The sequence below is a fragment of the Rissa tridactyla genome, chromosome 4 (genome assembly GCF_028500815.1).
Source record: "Rissa tridactyla isolate bRisTri1 chromosome 4, bRisTri1.patW.cur.20221130, whole genome shotgun sequence".
In the NCBI taxonomy this organism is placed as follows: Eukaryota; Metazoa; Chordata; class Aves; order Charadriiformes; family Laridae; genus Rissa; species Rissa tridactyla.
The window spans coordinates 12,716,107-12,740,712 of NC_071469.1; the positions used below are offsets into that span (position 1 = coordinate 12,716,107).

Genomic DNA, 24,606 nt, shown 5'->3' on the forward strand with positions numbered 1-24,606 from the left:
TCCAACTTCTTGAACATTATGCCAATTGTTGGGTAGGGAGTAACTTGAAAATGGTTTAAGATTCAGAGTTGCTTTCTCTAATTTATTATTTCCTTATAAGACTTTTGCAAAGCCATGTTACTGTCCACCTAGCAAAAATACAGTGTATGTCCAGAAGCGTATTATGTCCCAAACTTCTGTTTGGAAGGGAGAGTCCTGAGATCCAGCTGTTACAGCCAAGCTATGATAATTGTATCAGTAACTTACCGAGATAAAATTTTTGGGGAGTTGGAATCCTAGTGAAAGGTGGAGGATAATGGTACTGAAGGGTTCTTCAACAGTAACTGACACCTTCATAGGTCCTAGGACAGAAAAGCTTTTTTAAAGGACACTTCATTTATTGCAGAAGTTCCTGCGTGGGCTCTTAAAAACAGGAGATGCAACAGCAGCAAAAAGAAATAATATTTTACAGAACTCACAGTTGAAAAATGTCAGTGAGGTCATTGGCACTGGTCACTAAGGTTTTGGTCTTAAGCACAGCTTTCAAAATCAGACAGCACTTTACATGACTAACATTTTTTCAGGTATAATACTGACTTGGTGAGGTTTGATATGTGGCTCTTCAGAGGGATTAGAAGCTGACAGAGTCCTGGCTGACCAAATCATTGTGTGCACCATCAGCCAGTGCTGCTGTGCCTGATTCTGGGCAGTATTAGAGCGACACCATTGCAGGAGGTAAACATGCATCTAACCTATGGTGACGATTATTAACATCCCTGTTTATTCCCTCTTCCTCTTCATTCTGCCTGTGCTTCCCTTTTCTCTGACTTCCTTCCTCTTGTTTTTATGTTATTTATCCATCTCTGTTTTGTTTTGTATTGATACAACTTCAATGGATGAAGCTCATCCTTAAATGTGGTTTTTCCCTGGACTTCTCAAACCTGTTCTAGAAGTTTTCTAACTGGGTAGCAATTGCTAGCCTTTTGGAAGAAACAGCCGTTGGTTTAGTGGAATGAGATATGGCATGTATTGCCATATGTGCTCCCCCTTAAGTAAAATACAAGCTAGAATATTTTTCTTCCTTTATTTGCAAAGTGTAGAAATGATTTCTGATACCCAGGAGAAATGAAGATCATAGTTGACCAGCATAGGGGAATATCTATTGCAGTAGTGGGAAGGGTGATCCTGTGAATAAGATGCTAATCTAAGATTTTAGTGGTATCAATTGAGCCTGTTTCTTATACATCCTTTGGGGGCATAGATCACTTGAGAAATCTCTATGCTTCCTTCCCTTGCGTATAAGGTGGTTTAATGGCTCTGCAAAATAGAAAAGTAACAAAATCAAATAAATACTGAGGCATTCAGGAATCTGGACCATCTGAGTATTTCAGGTGGTCCTGACTAGCGGTGCCGGTACATTTGGGGGAAGACTGAAATACTACTTTTTTTTTTTTCCCTGATAAATTCAACAAATTTTTCCTGTTTACAAAGAAAAGGGCCTGAGGGTCATCTTATCCTATTATTTGTTGTATCCTTGATAATATGGCAAGCCTCTGGAACGGGTGTCGTTCAAATTCCCAAGATTGTTGCATGCATTTTTTTGACTTGATTAAGATGAACTGACTATGAATTTTGCCAGTTGTACAAATAGTGTCTGTGGTCATTGGGGGAAGCCTGTCTTCACTCTGTCTTCCTAAAACCCAGCATTTTGTTTAACCTTTTGTGGCTGTTAGGCTGCAATAAAGTCTGTCTTCTCTAGAATACATCAGAGTTAAATGCTCTTTATATAAATTTCCATGTCCAGGCTACTTCAGACTTTAAGATGCACATAGCCTGCCATGTGCTATAAAGGGGTTGAACAGTGGTGTGTTTTTTTGATTTCTTGTGGTTTTTTTGGTTTTTTTTTTTTTTTTTTTCCCCCAGAATTTTGTGCCATGTGTTTTAGGCCTATCCAAGAAGTATTTTTCTTTCTAGGTATTTAACTTTAGTTCTCCTTTGGCCTCTTGTTCATTTTGGTTCCAGCTCTGACTTCTGCATTGGGACTGGGTTAAAATGGGGATATCTTTTGTGACATTTCTGTCTTCTGTCATCAGGATTTCTGTAGCGATGTTTTTAAAGGTATGGGGAGACCTCAGGTACATTTCTGTTCCCTTTTACAAATGGAGACATAACATGGAACATGAATTGTCTTCATGCTTCCATGAAGAGCTTTTCCAAAACTTGTAAAAAAATGACAGGAATCCTTGGTACTTTCAAGCTTGTGCTGTTTCAAATTGTTTAAGAATTTTGATATGAAAAGGGTTTTACTTCACAGCAGACTTTAGTGATTTCTTTAGCAGTAGCTACTATTTTGAAAAGAAGGATAAGTTGTACTGTACTTCACCACCTGCATCTGTATATCTTTCACACTGACAGTATGTTTCTAACTTTGTACTTCTGAATACTCAAAGTGATTTATTAACTTTACATGTAATGGTAGTTTTAAAGTATTTTGCGTGGCATAATTACTGATGTTCTTTCTCCGTGGTCTGTAGCGTGGTTCTTCTGTGCAGACCTGGAAGTGATATCTTTTGTCATAGATCACCAAAGTTCTTACATTCAAAACTTTACATATACTATTAACAATACTTAGAGCTCAAATGTATTTTTATCAGGGGTTTATAAGTGAAAAGACAGAGTTTATCACAGTCCTCATTAATTTGGAATGTAAGTTGCATTAACAGCTCGCTTCTGGAATTTTAAGGGCAAGCAAGAGATGGCATGTGACCTTTCATGGGGAAAGATTTATATAAGAAGGGAGCTTAGGGGACTAGGGTTCAGGAACCAGCAAATTATGCCAGAATTTTAATGTGTTGCATGTTTGTATTGTTTAAAGAAAAAGATGGGAAAAGGGGAAAGAGAAAGAGGGCAGATCAGAAGAGGTTAGCTAGGGAGAAAAGTTGGTTTTTGCTTAATAGTTTAAGGTATGGACTGCTCATTCAGCATTCTTATAGGCTGGAATTTCGGTTTTGGTCTCGGAGAAAATCACGATGTGTATGTGTTGTTCAGGGACAAGAATGTAATGTCTAAAAACTTGAAGCTTGATTTACTGTGTGGTCAGCTTTGATTGTTAATGGATTAAAGCGTTAATCCATCTTAAAGGTAAAGACACTATTGGATGATGATGATTATTACCTGGCACGCTTCACAAAAATGGAATTGCAGTTCATTGCTGTAAGTGTAAAATTACACTTTTAAAAATGGCTGCAATATCTTCACGTTTTTTGTACCCCACTTTATATGACATAAATATTTTACTACAAAATCAAAGAAAAAAAATTGCAAAATACTTCCATTAGAGTATAGGAATAGTTCTGTTTTTGTAGGAATAACTTTATGAAGATAACAGTAAGAGTGTTTAATAATAGTAAAGGCAGTAGTTTTGTTGGAAATATGTCTTTAGAATTCTTGTTCCTGCCAGGCATGTTTTGCATGTATAATTAATAATGAAAGCAATTACTGTTTTATGTGGGACACATTGTTAATATGCAGTGATGTTCCATGCTATGCTTATGCACGTATATACTCTATTAAGTAGTTTGTTGTCTGAGTGATGTGCATAGTGCATCTGAGTTTAAGCTGTTTCAGAAACCTTCAGAAACTTCTGTGTAATTGATTTGCATTCAGTGAGCAGTGCTAGCTATGGGGTTTCCACCAGGTTTTTGGGCAGTTCACACATTATTTGAAGGGATACCAACAGACAGAAGTCTTTGTATTGATGATATAAAGATCCCTCTTGCTGGCTGTGGCTATCTGAATCCATTAGCACTGGAATAACCTATTTTTCCAATTTAAAACCAAGGTGTCAATGAGTGACAGCTCTTCCTGTCACTTTCAGTAAAGGGAGTGGAATGAAGAGAAGAAACTCTGTAATCTTTGTAGATCTGGGATCTGTAAAGCAGCTACTGGCAAGCACTTACTGAGGAGGTCACTACTGGTGTTCACTGGCTGTTCAGTGTGTGTGTGTTTTTAATGTGGTGTCACATTTGGTTAATTACCTTTACTTAATAGGAATTTCACTTGGATACTGAAGGAATGTCCTTTTAGTGTTAATTAATAAAAGGAGCTTGAAAGAACCCTTTCCAAGGATATATGCAGAGCGGAGGGAATGTGGTTGGGATCTAGAACTTATTCATGGGAAAATCTTAATCACCTTATTTTATTTTTTTATCAGAAAAAATGGACAAAGGCTGTTTCTTTTGCAGTGAAAGCAGTAGAGACCAGAGTGGGGTAGAGGTTACTCCCTTCTTTAGTTTAACCTGGGGAGCTGTACGGTATCATGGAATAGGGAATGGCAGTCTGACCCAATGCCAGTGTGTGCACTTTTGAAGCCCAGCTGATGTAGTGAGCCTCAGGCCATGTAGACTTGAAGTAACTGTACCCATTATACAAAGTATGGGAAACCAGAGGATACATTTAAATGCATACCAAAGGCATAGACATTACTGGTAGGGCAAAATCATATATGTGTGTATATATATATATTTAAAGTGTTCTCCCTACTCTCCATTCAGATTTTCTAATTTGCTCTTTAATAGAGATCTTCAAACTTTGTTAAATATTTGTAATAGATTCCTTTGCATAAAATGGAATTCGGCATGATTGATTAAACATGTTTTCAAATACTCGATCAGAAGAATTAAAAAAACCTCAACAACCTCTGTGTTTGAAAAATCACTAGAAGATAAAGATGTGAATGAAATCTGACTTAACAATGAGTTAACATTTGGTATGTAGCCTTGATGTTTTTGGAAAGTTGTCAGTAGTTATGAGTAGCATATATTGAAACAAATTGTAGCTGTTGTTGAAATCCCGTCATCTGGTTTTTCTTCTGTTTCTGCCTGTTGTGCTACAACAGTTGAGAATGTAAAATCACTTAGGTGTTGAGTTGCAGCCACCTCTTGAATAATCTGATGTCTTCAGACGTAACTGCTCTGCTGAAAGATGAGTGACTTAATAAAAGTTGGCTGAAGGCAGATATCATTGACACCCCATCACCCCAAACCATGACATTTAGGGACTTTCTACGATTTTACTGATGTTTAACTAGTTAGATTTAAAAATGCCAGCAGAGAATCAACAGTGATTACGCTGTACAAAGTGTTGGAAAAATATGCTGAGCGTACTGTACTGATTTGCTTTTATTATTAAATGGGAGTGCAGCCTCTGAGTCTTCTCTTGAAAAGGTTTTAACTTTGGTTAGCAGCATTAAGCAAACTACTTTGTATATCCATTCATGTAAAGGAGTAGAGTCCATAAGACAGACCTTTTCTGTCTATCTTTTTGCTTCTGTATAAGGATTAAGTGTAAATTTCTGTATTTGGGTGAAGTGCACTTCTAATCAAAGTCAGAAGCTTCTTGTGGGAAGAGCAGGCCAGGTCCTCACTGCCTGTGGAATGGAGATTCTTTCAAGTGTTCCTGAGTCTAAACTTTTCACAGAGTGTAACTTGCAGTTCAGTAACTTGTGTATTTGAAAATAATAATTTTATTTATTTTCCAAATTTATCAAAATTACAATGAATTTTACTTTGTAGTTTGAAACATATATAGCTCCGAGATTCTGAAGAATTGCCCTGATCTGGAAGGAATGCAGATTAATTTAAAAAAAAAAAACCCAAATCCTGTGTGTCCTGTCCCATGTTCCCCCCACCCTTCCAACCCTGCTAAAAACAAACCAAATTGTGGTGTAATGGAAAGAGTGTTTCCCACCTACCTGTATTGTATACAATTTAAGAAACCATGTGAAGTAGTTAGATTTTATGCATTATAAGTAGATTTGTAAATCTCTGTCACAGGACTTTTCTATGGAAGGCTTAACAGTGCTTTTTCTGTTTGTTTTGTGGTTTGTTTTTTTTTTTTAAATTTTCTTTTTTATTCACATCTGATGAATGTGAATACTTATTTTTCATATTTTTTCTGATGCTTGTATCTTGGATACAGAACTATTAACTTTAATTTTTTTTTTCCTTTAATGTGTTGCTTTTCTATGATCTGTCCTTCATGCATCATTCCATAAACTCTTTTTCTAACTTTGCTCTTCCTTTATATTTAAGTTGATGATTTTCTGAAGATTCATCTGAACTGCTGTGGGCCTTAATTTTGACTATTTAATGTCTGGAATTTTTTTGAGACTTCTGTGAGTCTGAAAAGGATCCTGAAAAGGATCCTTTTCTAATGTTTTTGAAAACTCAGATACCAAATCAGTTGCACTTGAACTGGAGGTAGATAGAAAGTGTTTCTTTTTTCAAGAGTGCTTTCCCAACAGTGGTCTCTAAGATGGAAAAACCAGGAATAACTGTACTGGGCATAAATTGCCAAGTTTTGGGAACAGGGGTCAAGTTGTACGAGAGGAGGTCAGGAACCGCCCTGTGCCATTCACAGCTGCTTCCAGCCAGCTTTGAAATGGGTGTAAACACCCCAGTGTGTGCCAAAACCTCAGCCAGCTTGAGGAGCCGGTGGCACATCTGCTCACATGTATTTAAGACACAGCAACAGCCATAGGAGGCAGGAGATGTGGAAGGGGACATTGCTGGGGACACAGCTAGAGACACAGTGTTGGAAGGAGGTGCTCCATGCCAGAAGAAGTACCACCCTGAGGGATGCTGGCCACCGGTGACCCATGCTGGTTTGGGGACACCCCTGCTGGGACTATAACCTGTAGATCTGTGCTGGAGCAGAAGAGAATGAACAAGAGCAAGGAACAGCAGAATAAAACTGCTACGCGCATGACCCCAACCTCCTCTACTGCCCATTACCTCACCAAATGAATTGGGATGGATGAATTGACAAGGGAAGCTGAGATTAAGGAGTGGGGAGGAGAAGTGCTGAACTGAAGTGGATCCTGGAAAAGGAGAGGAAAGATGTGTTCCCAGATGTTTGCATAATGTTGTCTTCCTTGTACCCGAATCAGTGGTCAAAACTTTGTTTTAATTAGCAATAAATTAAATGGAAGTACCAAGTCCCTGAGTCAAGACTGGTTTTGCTGTGATAGTAACAGGTGGTCTATGAAGCAGCCAGTTTTTAATAAACAAACCTTTGACTAGTCCATATATACTGTGTAGAATCTGCTAATTATCTTTGAGGACGTTTTAAGCTGGTTAGAACAGGTGATGTTTCAGACCTAATGAATCAATAGCTAAATCTACTAGGTAATGCTAAAGACAAATTTCTGAATCTGTTGAGTATCCAGAGCGATTTGACACATGTTATTATCGTACTGATGGTAATCTAATCTTAACTACAAGGAGAATATAATTTAATATGACAGTGTGCTCTATTATATTTTTAAGTCACCTTGTAAAACTATTTGGAACATTCTGAACCAGTCTTCAAGTGGCCAGAGCTTATTGCTACTCCTTGTTTCTTTCTCTTGAAAGCACTTACTTCTTGCTGAATAGTAACTCAAACCAGTTTGTGTGTATTTGTACGTCTTATTTTTAAAGCTAGTAACTTCCTGAGAAGTGTTACTCAATTAGATTCAAAACTGTGGCTTCAGTTAGACCACGATAAAGCACCCAGTTGATAGCAATTTTGAAAACATCCGCTACTTGCCTTCAGTACTCCACAGGGAAAAAAACTGAAGCATGTAGGAGTGTTTTACAGAAACTCTGTTAGGTAGTAGAGAGGAGTAAAACAATTTGAAAGTAGAAGGATTTAAGGGTCCATGCTAAAAATCGAGTAAGGTCTATTAGCTAAGCTAATAACCTAAAGCTAAGGATTCTCCTTGGCTTTCCTTGAGAGAGAAGAATAACACATGTGCAGAAAAGTGCAAAATTTTTTTTTCTAAATAGTACTTGGAATATTTTATTCTATATATAATGATTCTAAGGTATCTCCTCAGCATGTGAAACTTTCAGTTAATTATTGGTTGTTTTGGAATGATTTCCCTTTGATCCTAGATACGAACTGAAGTGCAAGTTCAGGTAGCGTAAGAAGTTCAGTCTGACTTTCAGAAAATGTTCAGACAGAGGTGCATTTCTTTCAGGTAAATTCCTACTGAGGTTTATAATCCTTCTTGAAAGCAAAATGGAATTACATGCAGTAAGGTCTTTTAACACTGGTGGCCAGCATTAGTGGCCCTCCAAGGAAAGTAACCTAAAAAGACTGATAACATTTTGACATAAAGGAGTGAATATTATAAATACTAAAAAATTGTACGTCTCTTAACTCTGAATTAAAAGAAGTTCCTAGATGGTAATGTATGTAGTGTCTTTCTATCAGTCTAATAAAAAGTGAACTAGAGCGATTGGTAGCTTCAAAATGTGATGAAGGAGAAGAAATTTTGAGCTTCTTTCCTGGATTTCATTATTTATAGGTGTAGTTGGTAGTGTCAGAGGTCTCAGTCTTTTGAGAACTGGTGTGGGTTCAGAGTAAGAAAACTGTCACCTGTGTTTCCACAGAGAAACTTAGGGGAGTTATACATAGCAGGGACTGAACACTTTTTGCTGATGTAATTCTCTGATACTTCCGTTCCAGGAACTCTTGGTATCTCTCTTGACCTCGGTCATTCTGCCCTTTCTTGCTCTTGGCCTCTCAACCACAAGGTCTGCTCTGCTTGGAGGGTGCTTGTGCTCACTGCTGTCTTGGCTGAATTTGTGTCTCTTTCTTGCTTTACCTGACAGTATTAGGACAACTAGAGGAAGAAGAGATTTGATGAAGATAGGACTTAAGAAATGCAGATGACATGGTAATTTGAAATTTTAGCTCAACAAGGGAACAAGTTCTGATACTGAGTCGGTGATGGGACAACCCTCAGAGTGAAGCAGAGAGTAGTAGAGGCTATCAAGTAGGCGACTGCATAGAAGAATGGGAGGAAGGAGCTCTTTGAGTGAGGCACACAATGTGAAAGGTACGAGGAGAGCAGAGAAGGCTAAAGGCTGTTTATTGCATGCTGGCAACAAATACTTATGAGTTCCTGCCATATCTAGTTGAAAATGTAGCTGTTCTGTTCTTTTTTTTTTTTTTAACATGGAAGAAGGAAACAGGTACTGGATATCTATAGAAGAAAGGAGGAATGCAGGAGTATCTTTGCTTGCCTTGGGGGAGGGAATGCGTGTGACTGTTCTGAGAGCTGTTTAGGGAGGGAATGGTAAAGCCTTTCCATTAGTGCCTCCTAATTTTGAAAGGATGTTGAGATGAATGAGTGGGGGGAGAGAAGTGATAATTCAGTAGAAGATGCTGTGTCAGAAAGAGTATGTGGGACAACACTTGATCTTAAACAAGTGAAATTAGTGACCCTATTCAGTTCTTACAGTGTAAAAGATATGGACCTCCCTTTCCCCACAAAAACTGCCTCTGTAGCCATGTCTGTATTTGTTCCTTGGTTTCTGGCATCTCCTAACTGCTTTCTCAGCACCTCTGCAGCTTCTCTCTAAATATGATATCTCTTTTGGCTTGTAACTTGCTGATTCCATCTCTTACTGATGCTTACATCTCATAGCTTAGCCTGTCTGATGGCAGTTCTTCAGCATGCTGCCCTTGGGAATCACAATCAGTATGTGCTATCTTGGGGACAGAGATTGCTGTTTGGAGTTCACCCCGTGTATTTCATATGCCCATTGTATCAAGGACATCTGTTCCCAAATTATTTTCAAGAGAAAATCATAGAACATTAAGTGTAAAAATACATAAACTGGAGAAAATACTTCTTACTAAATTGTCAGATTGATTCTTCCTAAATGCTCTGTGAAATTTATTGTGGGTTTCAAGACAGAAGCAAAGTCAAACTGTAAATTAGCTGGAAGCTTAAAGGAAACATATTTTTTTCCACCATAACATTGATTTATGAATTGCTTTATGCTAGCAGACTTGAGTTGTGTCAGACTGAAAATTGTTTTTTATGGTAAAGCCAGGAAAATAATGTATTCATTGCTGCTTGGGTGACTGCAGAGGAAGCAGCACATATGGACTGCTACTACCAATTTGTACTGTTTCATAATATCGAAGTATAGCTTTGAGAATTTCACAAGAAAATATTTTAAAATCAAAATGTTTAATATCAAAGCTTTGTAATACGACTGTAGAGAAAGGGTGATCCAGTTGGATGTGATGGGTCAGCATAGATTATTAAAAGTAATAAAAGATACTTTAAATGGTTACAAATTTCAGCTTTGGTATTTAGGAAGTTTTATGCGTAATTTAATGAAAACTGGTTTCTGAAGCATCGGCTTTTATTTTAAATCAAACCTTTATCCATGCTTGTAGTGATAGCACCTTGCTTCCATATCATTCTTCCCACTATTGTACCATGCTTTAAATGTGGAAAGCAGAAGTTGAAGGCTGTTGATTGCATGCTTTATGTTGTGTGGTGGCTTAGTTCAAAGTTGTCCTAGCTTTCAGCATTCCTCTGGGGTAGTATTGATTAATGTAAAAATTGCTTTCACTTTTGCCACATTATATTGTGGTGTACCCCGGAGCTAAAATTCAATAAAAACTGTTATGATTTGTTTCAATATTTACTGCAGGACTTCAGCAGGTGAAGAAGAAAATTCATATTTGTATGTCGATTCCTGTACCACTCGGGATGACAGGGTGCTACAGTTGAATATTTGTGGTGTTTCTGAAGGGCTTACTAACTGTAGCACTGTGGCTTTGAAAAAAAGGAAAGGTTAAAAGAAGAAAATTGCATCAGAGAAGTTATCAGAAATCAGCAGTCTCTCTACGCCTTTCTTTCTGTGTAGAAAATCACTGCTGACTTGTCCAAGGAAACCATCTAGAAATACTGGCAAGAAACTAGTGTCCTGGATAAATTGTGTGGATTTTTAATTTATAGACTTCTTCTCTTAGGATCGCTTGTTGACAAATGTTTGATTTGTTTTTAAAATACCACATTATCAGTTATATTAGTTTTTAACTTACTACTGTTTGTAGAGACAGACTAGAATTACCAGTAATCATCTGTCACTTCAAAAAAATACATGATGGCCATAGGCTGGATGCAGGTTGCAGCTTCATTTCGTGTAGTGACTCCTTGTGTTGTTACTGGAAAATATTAAGACGGTATTTATTACATAACTTGCAAGACACATTTGAGGAGACTGTTCTACCTCTTGTGGCAAAAAATTTCCTAATATTGGGTATATTCTGAAAATATTCTTAAATCTATGGTGATTTAAATTCCACCAATTTGCCTCTAAGTAATTGAATTTTATCTTTCAGCTGGCCCAACAGAAGGTTTGGGAAAAATAATACAAAGATTTCCTCAGAAGGACTGGGAAGACACTCCTTTTCCACAGGGAATAGAGTTGGTAAGTTTGCACTACATTTTGTAATTTTTACAATTTCTTTCACATACAATTGGAAGATACATCTGCCTTCATGAAGTAATCTGTATTGTCTAACCCGACAGGGAATGGATAGAAATTACATGAGTAGAGGGGATAGATAATAGCTTTAAGAATATGAATTTTGGCTAACAGAAGATAACTTATTCTGGTCTTTACCACTAAGTATAGATATTCCTAGAATACAGAAGTCTGCTGCAAATTTAGAAGTAGTGTATTTAAAATGAATGTTTACTTGTGTCAGTAATTTTATCATTGACTATTATTTTTAGAAGCATCCTTCAGATGGCAGATGACTTTTCGTTGTCGTGTTCAAATAAATACAAATGTGTGTTTGTATATAGTAGATTAAAAAAATAATTAAAATAATATGCCAATACACTGACTTGATTAAAATGGTTAGTCTTTACTCAGTATTCTGTCCTTGACAGATGGCATAACGGGTGCTTACAAAAATGGTACACTGAACAAGGCTAGTGTACAGTGATCTCTTTTAGACACCCTCTCCGAGAATTCACTAAGTACCACTTCTTTCTCTTCCTTGGTCTCATGATGTGAGATGCAATGAAAAGGTATGTCTTACTCATCTGGATCAGGGACTTGTTAAATTTATGGCTCTAAAAATCCTGCAGAGAAATGAAATATTGAGGTCATACTATGTAAATTAGATTTCTGAGAAGTCGGAGTGAAACTTACTGCTGTGAATTTAGGAACTAGAGAAGGAGATGGCCCATAGGAAATGTTGCAATAGAAGTCTTTGTACTGTGAGACAAAATCAGCTGCAGAGGACAAAGACACGGACTCTTCACTGGATTTATTACAGACATATAGCAAGCTTTTACCAGTGTGATACCTTTCAACCAATGCTTAGCTCACTTGCTTAGTCATGATGTGTCATTGGCCGTGTGTTGTCTTCTCCAGTGAAGGAGAGGGGAGGGGATCTTGGTGTTTACTGCTTGCTCTCTGCTATAGCAGAGGTTTATGTTATTCACTGTGTGCCGGTGTACGCGACTGGCTGCTCGTTTTCTTCAACAGTGTGGTTTTCATTTCTTCATAGTCAAGCATAAGCCTTATGTTTTGGGGGGATGTCATACCTTAATTACTGGTGTAAGCATTATTTCTGATACACGTGACGGATAGTTACAGTGTTTGTGGTACACTTGCATAATACTACATTTAGCAATGTAGTGCTGTGCTGAAACAATGGAAGCTCCTGCTTTCTCTGAAGTGTTTCTACTACTGTTACAACATTAGACCACTCTGTATAGCAATTGCTGTTTGCTCTAGCTGGTAATTCTCGACTTAATACATGCCTAGCCAGCACATGCTTTATGACTGCTGACCGAGTTCAGATAAAGTGGCTTTTTTTTATATAGTACGCACAGTTGTAGCTCATTAGAAGAGAAATAAACTTTGATGCCAAGGCTTAGGGGTGTTTTCTTTTTTTAACCACTCTGTTGGGGTTGAACTGTGTGGTTTGATCTTGCCTTAAACAACTGCAAGAGTTTGAGTCGTACTAAGATTCATTTTTGTCATACAGATCTTCCTTACCAATTTGTTGTGGTTTGAGAAAACCCATGACAATATTATTGTCGTTTAGACAATCATTTTGTCACCCCATTACCCCTCCCCACCTGGCAAGGGAAATTGGTGAAAACAAGGAAACACAAGGGTTGAAATATAAATAGATTTAATAGGATAAGACCAAATAATTAACAATAATACTAAAGAACCAGTATTAATCCCGATACTAATATAAGATAGACAAGAATTATACTCAGCCAATTCTACCAGTAGGAAGCTGCACACTCCCAGCAGTGGACAGCAAATGTTGGACACTGTGAGCGCAACGGCTTCGGGAGGAAGGGAAGGGCTCAGGGATCCGGCACTGGGCAATAAGCTCTCTGGACTGCCGCCATCAAGGGGGAGAGAGAACCACACAGCAAACTTTCTAATTTATATTTAATGTGACGTTCATGGAATGAAATAATTCTGTTGGCCAGCCTGGGTCAGGTGCCCAGGCATCGCTCCTCCTCGTCCCTGCATGTGGCAAGGCTCAAAACCACTGAGATCTTGAATCTCACTTAGCCTAGCCGGCTATGAAGTAAATATTTTCACAGATTTTAATAATTACACTGATTTAACTGTAGGATGTTAGCACTACAAGAAACACCTTTCTAAAGGAAGACGTTTTTTTTTCGTGATTGAACAAAACATTATTTCTGTATCAGTTCTCAAATGGCTCATTAGGCAAAGCCATTAAGGCTTTAAAATTTGCAAGCGAAATGAAATTTGACAACTTAAAAGTTAAGGACATCTATTCAGCCAGTTGGCAGAAGTAGTGAAATTTTGATTTGCTGTCCAAACGTGTTAATAAATTTTTAATTAATTAAGATTGAGGAGTCAGAGATATTGCAAAGATCAAGTACTAAAGTAAATTACTTATGAAACTCACATTTTGGCAGGATGTTTTTTTTTTTTCAAGGTTTTGAATGAGCGTAACGTGAGTCAACATTAATTCATGGAAAGGAAGGAAGTTAAGCTGTGTTACGGTTCTCTGTCACCTTAGGGGCAGCTTTAATATCATTGAGAGTAACAGACAAACCTTGGGGGGGTAAAAATAGAGTAATTGACATAAATGTGTATGAGAATGAAGGTAAACCTATTTATGAATAATAATAAATAGTTAGTAATTTGAGTTAAAATGCACTTACGTGTTCTTCCTCTCCTTTGAGTGAAGATCTTTAAGGAATTACAGGGTTTCTCTGAAATGGAAAAAGCTATGGTTTGTTTCTGAAAAACATGTTAAGCTCTCTTCACTGTGTTTTCACGTTTTCATGAAGGAAAAAAAGGACAAAGCTTTTCATGCCTAGTGATAGGATTGAGGGGAGATTTGCTTTTGGAGTCTTGTCTTCTGTCAAAAGTTAGTCCTCCTGCCATAAATCATGGAGATCTTCAGATCTCACCGCCCTGTTCCCCTACCCCCACTCCCAGCTCTGTTGTAAAGAGAATTATTTGCCTGTGAATTTGGACATTTGGATATATTTTTTTAAGTTGTTTTTTTTACCAAATAATATGGGTTGAATTATCTAATTTGTCTTGGCATCTAATGGATGATATGATCTAAGAGTTGTTTCCCATTCATGTAGTTAATGGCATTTTATGAAAGAAGGTGAGGGAGAAATAGTGGCAAAGACCTATACCCGCTCCCACCCCCAAGCTTTAATATGTTAAGGTGGAAAATGCCTATTTGGACCCCTTGTGGTCTTCAGAGCTTGTAAAGATGCAGTTAGTCCAAGCTCCAGCCAAAAAACTAATAGACACAATCCTCTGAGACTTCTATGGAAGGCTCTTCTCTTTCCCCAGCCCTGCATGTCCCCCACCCCTCTGGGCTTGAATTTGTGTGATCGGATTTCTGAAACAAATTAAAGACAATGTAGAGAGTGGAGTTGTGCAGGTAATTTTAAAGTTAAATAATAAAAACACTGCAAATAGTATTTTTCATTTTGTTGAACCTAGTTTTGAAAAATGGGCTAATGTGGGAAAAATTATGCCTAATGGACCTGCCCTTGGCTGAGTGAGAAGGGATCACTTTGAGAACATCTTATCTAGGAAAGGTGATGACCCTTTTTCAACTTTTAGCCTTGACTATGTTTGTAGTTTTGTTAATTTGACACAAATATGTAGAGAATTGGGTCATTATAAAATGTAATTGCAGCTTGAACTTTACTGCAGGGTGTTATATTTGGTGTGTGTATATATATATATTTTCTGTATTAAAGGATTAAGAGTTACTTAAACTGTTTCTATTTTTATGTGTGTAGCTTACTAGCTACGTTCTGGTCTTGTTTAACAAACACATAAGTTATGGAATAAACACATTGTCCAAAATTTAACAGAAATACACTTTATGAAATTTTATTGAAGTCAAATGTTTTCATTTGTCTTGTTAAATAAATTGTGTATCTTCTGGTTGTCAGGGGTAAGTGAGCAAAGCCATGAGTCTCTGTTGAGGGAAAGATTCTGTCAGTAGCTCTCGGTCAGTGTGTCTTCTTAGCGCTTCTACTTGTCTGCATCTCATCAAATTACCTGAAGACATTGTTTTTAATCTTACACTCTTTGCATTTGCCATTTCTCTAATGGCTTCACAGCTTTTAACTTTGTTCTGTTTATAACCGAATACAGAAACTTTGATAAGTGAGCCACCTGCAAATTGCTGTGAAACGTACCTGAACGTTTTGTAATGGATTATCAATCATTGCAGTAGCTTGTAAGGGCCCTAATACTTTTTTACCATTTGTCGAATTGTGTGATATAAGTGAGAATAAGCTATGATATTTGTTAATATTATCTATCATACATATTGACTGTTACTACAAAAGCAGTACGATGCTCTTCTTCCATTAGCTGGAAACTTCAGTGGGCTATTTGAGAGGAATATAGGAATTTTTTTTTGTAATTTCGGCTTAGAATCTGAGCATCTTCAGTTTACTGGCAAATAGCAGTCCATCTGCAGTTTACTGAGAAATACAAGTCAAAGTGAGGTTCCTCAAGTTTCATGGAAGTAAGCTGACTTTGAGGAGAAAAGACAGATTTATGCTTGTTCTTAAAGTTAATAAAGTATTTGGCTCTGAAGAACATTAAGTCACTGGTTTTCAGAAGAACGCAGTTAGAACATACCAGTCTGATAGTTGCCCCTTTGTGGTACTTTAAATGAACATGTTTGGGTATCCTTCTCCACAGTCTGTCTGTCTCAGACAAGTTATATCAGCTTTACACAGATACTGCTGAAGTTTAAAAATAACCCTCTAAAATCAGCTGAGACAGAGAGAGCAGTTTAAAATTAGGATAATCAAAGTTCTTGTTGTTGCTTGTAGAAAGAATCCTTGAGAGAGTGTGTTGGTTGAATGAGTTAGCTTTATGTTTCTGCATATTTTTCTTCTTCATAATCCGGTTTTAATTCTGCTGTATACCTTTCTAGACATCATAACTAGTTATACATCAAAGGAGGAAGCTTTGGTATGTAATGGTACACTGTAAACTCATTTTTGTCCCAGGGCTAAATTAGCTAAACTAAATGTCATCTGCATTACTCAGAGTTGGGAGGCTAATGTTAATTAGGCCAATGAAAGTCATACCTAGAAATAGATACGTTGTCTTAGGTTTAAGCTAGCTATAATGCGTTTGTGCAGTTTGAGTAGCAGGGAAGAAAATTTCCCACTGTAACCTGTAGTGGTGTTAGTAAGAGTAGTGTCATGAATTAGTAATTTTCATTTCAAGTATGTGCAAGTACAGAAATGAACATACATTTCTAGACAAGCTAATCACCTACCCAAATAATTACTTAAATTATAAAATTTAATTGTAAATTGTAAAAACTGCTACTTAATACAGTCTTTTGAAGATAACTTAAATGTGTTATGATACTAAGAGAAATGTTTCTGAAGAAAGGCTGTATGTGTCCCTTTGAGATCTGGTAGGATGCCTGCTTCCTCCCAGCGGAGGAGGAGTTGGTGGTGTTGGAGTGAGCATATTGCTCCTTTGTATAGAGTCTTATCTTTGCTGTAGATCTCAGCATTTCTGCACCTTTGAGCAGCTAAAGATATGAATTCTTAAATAGACATGAGGTATATCTTTTATGTAATTCAACTTTCAAATTCCAACTAACCTGAGATATGAAAAAAAAAAAATCAAATGAGAGTAAGGAGTGGTATTTATGTATTTTCAAAGTATATCTGTATTTTGACTGACATCAGTCTTTTGACAAAACCCAACGTCATAGTCCTGTACAGATTTCCACTGCATGATAATATACAAAACTTAGGAGTGACAGCTATACTTCTGAGGTCTTTGGATTTACACTGCTGATGGAGCTTCACAATCGGGTTGGGAAGAAAAAAACTGTTAAAAAAAACCCCACCAAAACCCCCAACTAGTTTGTCTTCAGAGTTGCATTGAAAAACAGAATTTCTGTCAGTCAATTGAAGACATTTTTAAGGCAAGCCAGATTTTAAAATAGTGAACTTCTGAAATTTTGGAGATTCCCAATGCTGAGTCTCTGAAAATCATTACACGTGCTGTCAAAAGTAATACTTTTAAAATTCCAGTGCTGATCACTTAGTGTTACTTTTGTTTTACCCCTTTGGTGGAAGGCATCTTTTCTAGGAAAAAAATCTGATACTTGAACATTTTACTACTTATTTAAAATAAGACATAAGAGACAAGCTGGGTTGCAGATTAGCCGGTTAAGGCCTGAAGTGATTAAAGTTTTAAGGGGGTTAATCTTTAAATGCTTCAGTCTTAGCTAGCTGATCTGTAAGCCAATTTTTCTGCAACATTAATGCTTTTAAGGATCTGAATAAAGGGTTTTCTGCAGCATCCATTTAACCTTCAGTGCACTTGGTCAGCTGCAGAGATTTTGGTTTTGAGAGTGTTTTTTCGTCTTTTCACTCAAACTTCTTTTACCTATCCAGAATCTTTACACATGTAATTATTTAAAGAACCAACTGCATGACAGACCTCAGTGTAGCACTTAAATGCTCTGTGGTATTCTTTCATTTTCATTATATTGCAGTACAGATGCTTTTAGCAGTTAGTAGAAAACAGATGATAGCAAAAGTGCAGCTAACTTTTTTATTGGAGTGGTATTATGGACTCAGTTTATATTCCTTTAACTTGTCTATATTAACCTCCAGTGGAAATCTTAGAGTACCATAAATGTGGTGTATTTTACAGTAATGTCTCTGCTGTGCTGTAAAATATTTATATTCCGGTTTTAGCATCCCACTGCTTTTACTGAATGGATTTTAGCTCCTGGATTTTGTAGACTAGCGGGGTAAAATAACTTTATATTGAAATCTAAGGTCTTGCATGTAGTCCTTGTGTAGCAAAACTTGGTCTTACTTGACTACTGTGAAAGGGTATAATTAATATGTTTTATCTATTTTTTTTTTTGTTGTTTTCAAACAAAAAAAAAAGAAAAATGGAACACTTCATAATGCAGTCCACAGTTTTGGTGAAAATGGTAAAATATTGAAGTGACACCTATTTGGAAGGTAAACGCTATTCTGAGATGGCCAGAGGTTAGACGTGAGAAGACTTCAGATAAATAAAAGGAAGGGAATAAACTGTCTTCCTTGTCCTGTGAGAATAAGAAAAGCAATAAGGAATGGATACTGTAGCAAAGATTTGGTGTAAACAGTAGGAAACGTTTAAATAGATCGAGCTCGCTCTACCTAGACTGAAATTATTGAGCAGTATTATTTGCTTTTAACTCTAGATACCTATGAGGAATGACTTGTGTGAGGCTAATAGTATGGCTTGAAAAGGGGAATAGCTTGGACAGTCTCCTGATGTTCTTTTTAGATTTGTTAATCTGAAAAGCTGAGGCTTTGGCTCTCCATCTGCCTGCTTGATTGCACCTCTGCAGAGAGAAATGGTAGTAACTCATTGGGAAGATACCAAACTGAGACACTGCAGTGATGATGAATGAAGAAATCTGTGTGGATTACCATGAGAGATGAGATCTGGTCTTCAAGCATGATTTTCAGGTGTTTGTCCTTGCTGGTGTCTACAGCAACCTTTTCTTAAGAGGTTTGTGTTTTGTTTTTTTTTTTTTGTCACTGTCAGATCAGGTTCCTGTAACTTGTCAGAGAGGAGGAGAGAAAATGAAACTTGGACAAACGTACCAATCCAGTAAGGCACTGAAGTGAAGTACCTCAGAACCACTTACCAATTTCTTGTTACAAATTCCCATGTTTTGTTTCAGCTGGTTATTACAGATAACTATTTGTCAGCCTTCTGTAAGAAATTGGAACTTCTTTTACGCTTGAAGTGCTGTAATTAAGCCAATTTTTTGACTGAAATTTCTGGGGGGTTTTGTTTGTTTGTTTTGGTGTTTTTTCTATGTGTTTGTGCAGGGAGCTGAAAATTTGTGTGGTTTTGGAGAGAGCCAGAAAGCAAGCCCGTTGTCTATTGAATTTATAACTATATATCCAGTTGTCACAAAGCTTTCCTTTCTGGGGTTGTGTGAAGGAGCAGAAAGGCAGATAATGTGCGTCTAATCAAATACAGTCTATTGGGTTGAATACAAGATTGTGAAATTTGAACTGGGTCATTGAATGTGTTCTGGGAATCCAGAAATAATTTATCTATCTGTGAAGTTGATTCCTATGACTATAAATCAGTTTGGAATGTTTTCTAATAGTTCAAGAAAACAGTCAAATGGAAAATAAAGGCTATTATACGTTTTTCTGAAACAAATTTGTTAATAGTTTGTGTTTTGTTAAAGCTGGTTTTTTTTTTTTGTGCTAAGAATTTCTAATAGGTAGGACTTGTATATCATGATATTTCCCCAACCCCCCCAATTTGACCAACTTTTTAATTTGTACTTTGTATAAATTTTGTTACATTTGATGCAGGTTTCTTCTGCTGGCTTAAATCATCTCAGCAGATTTAAAGCTTGGCTTCTTACACTTGAAAACTTTTGAGATGCATTTGTACATTTTATACAAAAAAAGAACAGTATTTACAAAAAAAAAAGACTGTTTCCAATTTGTATAACTTCTGATTTTCCTTTCTGGACTCCGTACAGGGCTGAGAAGCTGGGTGGCTTAAACGCACACCTGGCACAAACACTTACGCAGGCTTGGGGAGGAAGTGGCTGATTTCAGTGGTTCATTGTGTGGCTGAGAGCGTGCCATGTGGAGTCCTAGGGAAAGGAGTTGGAGGCGTATTTCCAATTTTTTTCAAAGGGCAGCATGTTAGCCTCAAGCACTATCACTAACTTAAGTGTCAAAAGGAGTTGAATTTATAAATCCTGAGGTTGAGGGTGTTGGATTGTTTGTTTATAAAGCAAAGACTACTTAATACTGTTTCAGTACAGCATGTTGATGCTGTCTTTTGACTAATTGCGTGGGATTGGCAAAACCACTTTCAGATCTTTCAGTTTTTATTGTACAGCTTTTTTAGACTCTTTTCGCTGTTTCCTAGTAACATCTAGCGTATTGTTTTCTTTTATACAAAAGCTGGTGGTTTTAGATGGAAAGTAAAAGTTTATGAATGAACTTGCAAGTTAGAAGACATAAAAGTGAACTGGGCTATTTAGATGGTACTCTTCCTTCTGTATTATTCTTTAATAATATAGTCATTAATAATTTATGATATAGTTCTGATACCCTGATTTTAGTAATGATTTGTAAGTGACCGTGAGAATTTTAATGAAGAAACATCCCTATTTTAAGTAAAGGTCAATAAATAGTAATTTTATGGAGTTTGTTTTTGATCATAGAAAAGTTAAAAAGAGTAAAGAAGTAATCTACATTTATGTGCAAAATACAATTTGTGTTAAGAGGAGGAAGAAGAATATAAATCTATTCAGATAGATTTTCTAAGTGTTTATTTTAGGGCTACTCACTGATGAAGAATTTTTGTTTTTGTGTGGAAATTCTTCTGAGTGGGGATCTGCCATAAGCATGACTTCTTATAATGAATTCTGAGTATGGCACCAGTATTGTGTAACTAATGATTTTGTCAGCAGTTTACCTGGACTTGTCCTAGCAAAACTTTTCTTCTTTCTCTGTCTTTATTGCTCTGTGAATGTCAGAAATAAATTGATGCAGGCCAAAACCTTTTGAAGTGGCAAATTTCTAAGATGAGAGTGTTAATGCTGCAATCTGATCCATGAAGTGTTACAGCCTTGTTTAATGTTGCTGAGACAGACCTCTTTCAGGTACGTTTGGTTGCAGTGTCTTTATGTTTTTCAAGGATATGCTGTCACAGGGTCACTTGAACAGGTGCTTTTATTTAGCTGTAATGGACACCGGGATAAACTATAAAGGAGTCTTATTTCTGTATCAGCGATAGAGTAATAAACTGAGCATTTAAACTGGCCTATAGCATGGATCTCTGAAGCCCCAGCTTTCACAGATTTGGAGATAAGGCAGTTCAGTATTAGTTGAGGATAATGCTACTTGTATGATGATCCTTTTAAGGTTTGTAGTTCTTTCTCAGCCTGCAGCTCATTAAATCTGAGCTGCAGAGTAAACCTAGGCAAAGAAGAATAACATTGATACCCAAATCTTCTTTTGAATGGCTTTTGGAACTTATACTCAAGAGCTTCCCTGACCAGATATCACAAATCTTGCAGGTTTTAATGCAAGCTGAGAAAATAGGACATGATGTCTCCTGTCACCTTCTGTACAACGTCCCAGCTGTCTTTGCTTTGATGCGACTCTTACTGTTACCAGATTTCTTCGTTTCTGCATCTGTCATGTTTGTTTCTTTTAGCTACTGTGTTTTCCCTTGGGGATAAAGAAAAATTGGGTAGACTTTGAAATGTCACCTAAGCTCTGCATGTTTCCCTAATGTAAAAATATTGCAGCACCTATCTCCATTTTGTGTGACTTCAAAAACAAAAAAAAAGAAAAAGTAACAAACAAAATGTCAAACAACAACACCCGACCCCCCTACCCTGGATATTAAAAACATAAACTTGATCATGGTCCTGAGGTGATTTTTTTTTTTCTTTTTTTCCCCTCCCCATCTTTTTGGATTTATGTATCTAACTAAGGCACTACTGATGTCTTTGAAGAAACTTCTCTGTCCAGGTTTTGTCACACAGGTGTCCTCAAACTACTTGCTCTTCTTTTCCTTGCACTGGCTGGTTCCTTAACCTTCATGAGAAACCATGCTTTATTTATGTCAACAACAGGAGATATGAAAAACAGATCACACTCAGATACTGAACAGGCTTTCAGTTATCCTCCAGTAAAAAATGTCTCTTGTCTTTTTGTTGAAAGTTTACATATTCTGACTTGAATCTCTGCCAAGTTACTTGAACTAAAGCAACCAGTATATACATAAAATCAGTAATAAAGCAATTTTAATGTAATAAATAATGTGTAATAACACCCCTCACCCCCAAATAAAATGATCTGCTGTTTTACTGAGCTGCTAATATTCCTGTTGTCATTCTGCAATAAATTGTGGGGAAATTTAATAAAAGAACTGGCTTCAACTTTCTGCTTCCCTCCCCACCGCCCCCATCTCCCTGTCTTCAGAACTTAAAGTTTTAGCCCTTTACCTAAGTAAAGGCAGTTAAACCCAAATCCATTCTAGTGTGTCTCTAAAGCAAACTGGTGCGGTAAGGTCAGATTATGTAATTACTCTGTATAGATTGAGGCAGTATGTTACCCAGGGTTATAATCAAGCAAATATGCTTTTAGTATTAAAAATACCCAATGCAGTTATGATTTTGTCGCTTTATCTTATGCTTACCGGTGAGCTAAAAGTGCGGGAAACATTCTTTTATTCTGAAAAATATAAATAAGTACAAAACTTTGGTCCGAGAGAGAATATCTGCTTTTGTAATTTACTGAAAAATCTGTGTTATAATATAGTATTTTAAAACCAAGCAATATTCCCCTTCTGCAAATGGCGTACACAAAATCAACCTCACTTCATTTTTAACTGTATTGTTTCCTTTTCCACATACATTATAGCATGTGGAAAAGAGGGATGTTCATTAAAATCATGGCTTATAAGCTTAGAATGAAGAATGAATTAGATTTAATATCAAAATAGTGGGATAAGAAATGGGTACTAAAGTTACAGTCTGCATTTGTGACCTCAGTGTTTTTAACATTCTTCGAATACCAGATTTGTCTAGTTCTCGGCATCACCTCATGATTATTCGCTATAACCACATACCAGAAAAGCTTATTTCACAATGATTTTCCTTCATTCTGGCCCAGTAATATACTCGTAGAGACTTGTTGGCATTTGCAATTTTTAAGATTTGTTGTTAGACCATTTTCTTATCTGTTTCATGTCTTGTATATTGAATTTGATCTCCTTCTCCCAAATAACAGAGGAATTGGCAAGACTTCTCAAAAAATGTGTGTGGAATACATTCTCCCCCCACCCCCAATTTAGATATTTTGCTTGTATGACCAATGTGTCTTAGCAGCAGCAATTTCTATGTGAGAAGCTTTTGAATATCTCCAGCGAGTTATCACATTTGCACCGAGTAACAAAAATTGCTTGGAAAAATCACTTGTTCCTGGTTTTGGTTATGGCTGCATTATTTATATAAGCACATCTTCAAAATTTTCTATTTTAAGATTCAAGATTTGTTTCTTGTTCCACTTTGATCAATATTGTTACTTAAAAGGATTAGTTTTTTGTAATTTCATATCTGAATGTCTTTCATCTAAAAGACCAGCAGCATTTCCAACTGTGTAGTTGGAAAACTGGTGGTAATATAATAAATGAGTATCTACAATTTTCTTTGTTCTTGGATAATACAGTTGAGAACTTCACATGAATTAGGAAACTGTTTCCAATTTATATAACTGAAGAGATATTAAATGAATGGAAATCCATTAAATAACAATCATTTTGTCGAGTTTGATCAAGCTTGAAAGATTGTTGAAGTTAGTTTTTTGTAATAGTATGCCTCAGCTGAAGAAAGTAAGTAGTTATTTTACGTATGCCTGAGGAAGCTTATTGCAGTAATAAATTCTTTGGAATCATATGTGATTAATAAATATTTAAGTACATTTCAGTTGGGTTTAAGATGAAGGCATATCAGCATTAAATTGTGTTTATTCTGACTGCCACAAACATAATTTTGTTTGTGTTTTGTGTGGCAAAGGCTAAGTAGTTAGTGTTCAGTCAAGTGTTCAATAATATGTTTTTCCAAAATGTTTCAGTTTACTTCCAAGGTGAATAATGATGTAATTAAGGAAAATGTAATTGAATGTCAGATTTTTGTGCTGACTTTGGCTTTAGACTTCAAGTAGTACGGTGCTGTTGTTTGAGAGTTCGGCTAAAACCACGTAGCTGCTCTGTCCTGGAGTTCAGTCTGTGAAATAATAGAGATAACTGAAGTGGGTTGGTTTTATTAAACATTTTTGGGGTTGTTAAAAAATGGAAAGACAGAAGCAGTTTAACCAAAAAAAAAAAAAGAGCCTTTTTAGAGGATTTTAGCCGCACCTTGTCTTTCAAAACTCACCAATAAGCTTGCAAGAACACTTCAAAACTCTAGAAAACCAGAGATCCTTTTCACTGGCTTTTTTTGTAGGAACTGCAAGTGCATTCATTGACACAAGTATTTTTTAACAGTCTGTATTTGTAATTTGATGATGATGAAAAAATGTATTAGAAGTGGTTACCTGAGCAGGAATAGTTGGTGGCATGTTTTATGATTTTTTTAATTTTTTTTTTTGGATGAAACATTTTGAGATTATCAGCCACTAAATAGGCATCTATTCTAAGTATCCTAATTTCATTTGTTAAATGCATA

General features: G+C 36.5%; 1 protein-coding gene across 4 annotated transcripts in view; it reads left to right on the plus strand.

Moving 5' to 3' along the window:
* Positions 1 to 24,606, plus strand: part of SBF2 (SET binding factor 2) — a 270,051-nt gene that overhangs the window by 40,118 nt on the left and 205,327 nt on the right. For all 4 annotated transcript variants that reach the window (XM_054200805.1, XM_054200806.1, XM_054200807.1 and 1 more), the window contains exon 2: positions 11,176 to 11,264. In XM_054200805.1, coding sequence (XP_054056780.1) covers positions 11,176 to 11,264 — 89 coding nt within the window. The remainder of the gene's footprint in view (positions 1 to 11,175; positions 11,265 to 24,606) is intronic.